At 44.1% G+C, this 7556-nt stretch overlaps 1 protein-coding gene across 1 annotated transcript; it reads left to right on the top strand.

Moving 5' to 3' along the window:
* Nucleotides 1-4050: 4050 nt before the first annotated feature.
* LOC133909840 (putative transcription factor bHLH041) lies at nt 4051-7352 on the top strand. Its single transcript, XM_062352388.1, has 5 exons — nt 4051-4276; nt 4439-4523; nt 4642-5292; nt 5428-5823; nt 6709-7352. Exons 1-5 carry the CDS (start codon nt 4200-4202, stop codon nt 6814-6816), a joined length of 1317 nt encoding a protein of 438 aa, XP_062208372.1. The 5' UTR covers nt 4051-4199; the 3' UTR covers nt 6817-7352.
* Nucleotides 7353-7556: the final 204 nt, after the last annotated feature.

Here is a 7556-nt window from a genome sequence, read left to right on the forward strand (position 1 = left end):
TTACGTATGCAACAGTAGTCGAGTGATTTTATATTATTATTTACATAAATTGTATTTGTGTATACAATGAACCTGCTGTATTTATCTATAATTATATTATACCTTCACGGCCAGTTTACATTTGATTGTCTGCTAAGTATTGGCTTAGATAGCATTCTCGATATTTAATCTAATATGCCTCCTAACAGATATGGAAGTAGAATAATACACATATTTCCGACATGCATCGTCTACAAAAATTATAATCTCGGACGCAAGTGTTCTTCTCTCTACGGCGTCCGGCCTGCCTCTGCACCTGGTCTACGTGCACAGAGATCGAGAGGACAAGATGACAGACGGGGATGGGAAAAGTACTAGCGCTGCATTACTTAATGCACATGCATGAAATCAGATTGTGTAGCACAGTGATTTTCAAAATGTTACTGTCCACGACCTTTTTATTGTGACCCAACTCCGGCAGACGGGTCGTCGTTGAAGGCTTGGAAGACATGGTTGCCGAGATCAGATGGTAGCACTAGCAGCTACATAGGAAAGCGCCGTATTATTGGATGATTGTTGCCGTCCGTCACTGACTTCTCCAATCGAATCGATATATCGCTGGGGTGGAATCAGCTCGGAAGCTCGAAAAAGCGCCCGCCGCGGCCTTCCATTCCGCCCGCCGCCCGGGTCTGTCTTGGAATCCATGATTGCGCGCGACCCGTGCGGACGTCTGGCGCCGGAGTCCGACCGATCGAAGCAGCGGCGAACTTTCTGCATGCGCACAGGACAGAGACCCGAGACTAGCTAGCCCCAGTGCCGCCAGTGCCAAGTGTGAACCCTTGCCGGTCGTCCCGTCGCGTGGCTCGACCGTCACCGGTGACTGACGAGTCCCAATTATATCAATCCGTGATCGTCCTCTCCCTGGAGGTAATTATAAGGGAGTTTTTAAGGCACTTCACGTTACCTTTGACTATATTATTTCTTTCTAATTTAATACAGATCTACATACAATATTATATTAAAAATCGGTATGCATCTTGTCATGCGTTATAGACTGATTGCACATTAATATTTTAATTAAGTTTCTCTTTTATCATCATTAATTCTCCTCCACATAGACAAAAATATGATGTATACATCTTTATAGCTAGCTGATATGGATTGTTGAAGATACCTCCAAAGGCTGTTATTTCTCTTGCCTCAAGGGAGTTAATATATACTACAATTTGATGTTACACATCAATTAAGGAAACAAACATTTTTTTAGTCCTCCTCCTATTTATTTAAAGTACGGCTGCTAGAAAAGAGATCAATGGTGAGAGAAAAACTCGGTTGCCACACATAAATTCTCGCTAAGCACTTTGAATTCGGAATACAATAAAATATCAAAATTTGATTGTCAATTTTAGATTTTGACACGAAATTCAATACGTAGAGCATAAAAGGAATACATTATGACTTGTTTCGAATTGAAGTTTATAGTGAAAACTTTGAACTAACTTACATGCTCGAATTGTGTTATATATTTAAGATTCTGAACTGTAATTTTTCTCTCCGAGTACAAAATAGTTTTGGTACATTTAATTTCATTTTTTATGTTCAAATTGTTGATTTAGTTGGCACGTAGACCCAAATTAATGGGCTGGGCGTTGCTACCATGGTAGGTGTCCTCTTATTCCTTGGAGTCGCATGCATGCTTAAATTTAAGGTAGATAATCATGTGCATCAGCACCTTTGCTTTTAGTTGTTACTCTATCCGTTTAGAAATAATAGAACGTATTTTTTTCAAAAAAAAAATCAAATTTTGTATACTTTAACTAATATTTAATTAAATTATAAGAATAACTAATATATAAAAATTATACAACTAGATTCAGAAATTTAAATAATTCCACACTATTTCTGAACTGAGAGAGTATGTATTAATTGGAAGGAGACACTATTCTTTTTATTAGAGAAAATAAAGCATTGTTAGTCAACGGTTAGGATTTAACCATAGCTCTTACCTTTTGAGAGGTAAGAGTACCTTAAAAGAACTCTTCGTATCTTTCGTTCTTCGTACTTCTTTAAACTTCTTTCTTTCGTGAGAAGATGGCTAACAAATTAATCTTTCTTTGCGAAGCTATTTGGGGTGGCTTTGGAACTGGATTTTGCATTCTGTCTTTTTTAAAGAATATATATCTTTTCATCTAGCGTGTGTGTATATATATAAATTTCTATTTGATTAATCAATATATCTTTTATTGTTGGGTGGTGGACACGTGACGTTATGACTTCAACAGGTCGAAATCCCCGTGCCACAATTCACGAACGTGAGAGTGCATGAGTTCACAGATGGGAATGTACGTGGTATGGGCGCATTCGCGGCTACTCAAGAGGCAATATCGTCCCATGTGCTAGCTGGACCCATGTAAACTGTTGAAGTAAACAGAGAGAGATTGAGCATAGTAGATAATGTAGGTTTGTCTCTCTCTATATATACACTGTTGAAGTTAACAGAGATGGAGTTTTTTGAGAATAGTAGATATTGTATATTTGTCTTGATGAAAGTGTGATGTTGAGGAGGCACTTTTCTTCCACGGGTATGAATAAGAGATGTCTGTTAAGGAGACCTCTTCCTAATAGACATAAGTTGATCATTTCTCAACATAAACAATTGTTGCTATTATGGGTGTATTTGGTTGTTGGTATGATGTTTCGTAGAGCTGTATCGTATATCTTGGATAAAAGAAAGTAACTGTATTCTAGAAAAAAAGTGTTTGTTGGTTAGATTGATGAATGCATGTTGAATTTGAGTTTGTATTTGGTAGGTTAAATCTAAAGCTATATGAGGATTCACTGCCGTCGAACCGCTGCATCCTGCGAGCCTATATCCAAGTGATGCATGGTCGATTCCAATGTCTCCGCACATGCAGCATCGGAGTGTATCGTGCACGAGCGGATGCAAGCACGAGCATCATGACAACCAACCGTCTCTCCATGAGCATATACGCACGAGCGGATGCAAAGCACGGCCTGATGCACCCATCCAAACACGCCCTATATATTTCCATAGTGAATTTCATCGAATACTTACCATACTGTGAGTAAAACACGGCGGCCCTGACCGGGCACATGCATGTATTAGTTGCGAGCTTGGGATGCAACACTAACATCATAGGACTTCCCATCATCATTCGACATTTCGCATCACTGACTGTCTAAGCTTGTGGTTGGGTATGAGAGCTATCGACCGAGTTTGGTAGTCAAGCGTGGGAGTAGGACTCCGCCTATTGAGTTGTTGGGCTATTCTGGTAGCGTTGCTTGGTGTGGGTACCGTTTGGATGAGAAGGCCAACGATGTGGTTGGTCTATGTGTAATGGAGCTGGTAGGGCACGATGGCGCAGCGGCGATCGATCACATATAGCGACGGCCATTTTTGGCATTGGGCGACTGTGCTTGATGATGTGGTGGATGTTGTTATGGTGGTTCGTTTTAGTTGTCGCTACGTAGGATCAACCGATCTTGATGTGGTGGATGTTGTCGTGTTTGTTATTTTTTTCTTCTGATTATAGCTTTCTAGGACTATACTTTTGTATTTTTTTTTCCTACTATATGAATATAAACGTGTATTGTTCGGTACCATTTGTTAAAAAACAACTAACAAGTTGATTATATTCAAAATAAAAAAACTAGCAAGTTGATTAAACTAGGCACATGACATAATTAAACAAGCACGCATATCTGCACGAAGAGAAAAATGGAATTATTTCCTAGCTCGGTCGATCCATCGCTCGAACGGCTCCAAGCGTAGTTGTTCAAAAGATTAAGCTGCCGTTAGCGCCCTTCTCCTCGAACGGTTGGTAATTTCTTTCTGCGGCAACCAAACCAAATTGACCGTAGACTCCCGGTCGTTCACCATGACCTACCCATTTTCCTCACTCCAAACCAGCACGTGCGTTCTCTTCTAATTCTCAGCTACTCTCTCTTTCCATGCGCAGAACGAAGGTCACACACCACTTGACATATCAATTAGCCTTTTATTAGCATCCTATCACTATATATAGGCCTCCAATCCGCTGCATTCTTGCCAGCTCCTATATCTCTGTTGTTCTACACATATACATTCATGGTGCTAATCAACTCATACGTACGTAATCTCCGACTAATATTGAGTTCTTAGATGTAACTGAATCCATAAACAACTAGCTGAGAGATTGAGTAGCTTTCGATTGATCACCATGGATAGAAGCTGGCTCCATGGCTATGCCAACAACACCACCGGCAACAGCGGCTTCATGTGCGGCTACGCTGCCAGGTACTGAAGCTTACTAGCTACATATATGCATACTCGATCGATTGAGATGAGATGTTGATCCTTTAATTAACATCATATCGATTGTTTTTTTGAATTTCTGTAGTTAAGTGCATGTAAATATCATATGTTTATAGCTAGCTGAATTACTCTCTGCATGCGCAGCTTTAACCCGGCAGAGTTGCAGCACAGGGAGGAGGAGGAGCAGCAATTGCTCATCACCTCACAGATTCAGCATCACTTGAACCAGGTAAGTGATTCATTGATCAGTTGATTGGACCATGCAATCATACTACTGCAAATACAGACACGTGAAGTATCTGATCAATTTATACAGTGTGGTAACATTTGTTGATTCATACATGCAGATCAGCATGCACATGAACATGGACGACGAGGCAGCGTACGTGCCTTCCAACAACGACGGCGCCATCGACATGCAGCACCTCCTCGATTTGCACCACGCCGCCGGCAGCTTCCCGTCCTCGTCGTCCTCCTCTTCGCTCTCGCTACGTTCTGCCTCCCTCTCCTGCAGCCCCGAGAGCTCAGCGCACATCCTCGCCCCGCCAGCGGCCACCTGCAGCCAATACCCGGAGGTCTCCTCCCACGTACCATTAGCACCCGTAGCGCCCTACGACGATCACTACTACCATGGTCAGTACGCCAACAACCTTCACGTGATTGCGCCGGCGGCTGACCATGAAGCCGCAGCAATGGCGCCGGAGTTAGCGGCAAACACCGGTGCGTTCAAGCGCTACGCACGGCACCTCGGCCCAAGGAAGACGACGAAGCCGGGCGCGTGCGGCCAGAGGATGTTCAAGACGGCCATGTCGGTGCTGGCCAAGATGCACATGGCGGCGAGGTATAACCAGCAGTACTACTACCAGGCGTCGGCCGAGGCCTCCGCGCCACCGCCGTCAGTGAACCAATTGCAGCACATGATCTCCGAGCGCAAGCGGCGGGAGAAGTTCAACGACAGCTTCCACGCCCTCAAGACCGTCCTTCCACCTGGCGCCAAAGTACGTGGATATGCATGCAACTGTCAACTCCATATGTGTTTGTGTTCATGCATGCCTGCTTCGTGGTTTCTGATTATGCACGAGTTGCTTATATTAATTCTGACGAACCACCATTTGCTTCTTCTCTCACGACAGAAGGACAAGACGTCGATACTGATCAGGGCAAGGGAGTACGTGAGATCTCTCGAGTCCAAGGTATCCGAACTCGAGGAGAAGAACAAGTCGCTGGAGTCGCGGCTGACCCAGCGCGACAGCGGCGACGGCCGCAAAGACGCCGGCGGCGACGACAACTCCGGCGAGAAGGTGCAGATCGAGATAACCAGAGCGGCGAAAGAGGAGTGGGCGATCGAACCGCGTGATCTCTGCACGCTCAAGATAGCGGTGAGGTCGCGGTGCAATATGACGGACGTGGTGCTTCGGACGCTGCAGTGCCTGAAAGATCAGATGGGGGATGACGTCAGCCTGGTGGCAATGAGTACAAGCGGCAGCACTGGACCTCCTCCTCGAGCTGTCCTGACGTTGCAAATCAAGGTATACACACCACTATATATCTATTTCTATGGAATATGATCACTTCAAGACATATTGACGATGATGATTCAGTTTGACATATTACCAGATTAGTTAACAGTTGATGGATATATATATTATTCTCATTAGAGAGCCGAAAGAATTACAAGCACACGTTAATTTGAGACCCAGATGCATCCTCTGATCGATTCTCTCCCTGCATGCAAGATGAAGAGCAATTCTAGAGCTAGCTAGGTAGGAAGTGTACTGCACCACGTAAATTGACCCAGTTGATTAGGCAGGGTCAGAAGAATCTTGCACTGGCTTAAGGGATGCATCCGTCACTAGTTTCTGTAGATGCAACAAGATTCCATGAAAAGTAAAACACCTTGAAATCAGACTCGAGCCTTGTCACATGCTAGAGAAAATTCTACAGTTTGGATAGTCGTTGCGTACTCACTCGACATCTCTTACGCCAATTAGGATCCTTTGACTTCGTGATGAAGTGACGTCACAGTGACTTTACTCTACTATGAACCATTAGATCTCATATGTATAGCTTAGATTTGATGCTATAGCATTTATATGAATAATCTATTACTACAGTACCTCTTGCATGGTAACATTATTTAAATACTCGACTATAAATATTACACTCCTCTCCTAAATTATCTGACTTAACTGTTCACGTTCGTGAAGTTCAGAGGATCTAGATTCCTCTTACGTATGCCTTGCCAGTTTTCATCCATGACGTCCATTGTCAATGGCTCTGCTTAGCTACATGTCTGGCTTGGACAGTTGCACGAGAACGACAACTGTCAGTGTAGAACTGTAGATTAAATTCTCCTGACACTGTTCGTTATCCAACTAACGTTCTTTCGTGTCGCTCTCGTTGATCTGTTGCAGTCGCCGAGCGCTGAGTGGGACGAGCAGCCGATCAAGAACGCCGTGGCGAAGGTCGTCGCCGATGCGCTGGCGCTGCCATCTGCGGAGACCGCGGCGGCGCCAGTCTGACCAGTAACCAAAAAGACGGGCCCTGCTGCTGCTTCGACGAGGCTTCTGAACTCAGCTGCTGTAGCTACTCGGCTGTGAGCATGCACGCCCCAAGAGACCGCCGCTAATTGAGAAGACCCGTCCGTGACACCAACACATTCGATGGATCCATCGTGTGGTCAAAACCAATCAGGTGTGGCAGCAGATCAGAGGAGAGTTTACGTCAAGATTGGTGCGAAGCAGATCAGATCGATACGACAATTCTACTCCGGCACACGATGTTGATCGATGATCTGGACACGTGATTAGCACGGGCCACGCGATCGCATGGAAAAGTACACAGTAGCCGGTAGGAGTATTAACATGTGAACGTCAACCTAGGGGCTTTCATTTGGACTTTTGATTAGGGGGGAGTGTGACTCTATAATTTCACCAGATATGTAACTTATTTACCAAGTAGTAATGATCAGTCTCCCTCTTTTCCCCTCCAAGGAATGTCCATACAAGGTCTTGTTATTCGCATTGCAAATAAATTTTGGTGTACGAAACCCTTGCTAGACATGATCTCACGTTGCTGGGAGAGTTTTGGTGTTTGGTAGAATAAAAATAAAACAAAAAGTTGCTTCATCAGGCAAACTAGCTGCCCGAGCAAGAAAATCATTACCAGGCGCCAGCACCAGAGAGTCAAATTGGCTATTCTGCACGAAGAAGATTCGCTGTCAAGAGTCAACTTTCCATAGCCTTAATCTGGCATTATTTAG

This window comes from Phragmites australis, chromosome 2 (genome assembly GCF_958298935.1).
Source record: "Phragmites australis chromosome 2, lpPhrAust1.1, whole genome shotgun sequence".
Taxonomy (NCBI): Eukaryota; Viridiplantae; Streptophyta; class Magnoliopsida; order Poales; family Poaceae; genus Phragmites; species Phragmites australis.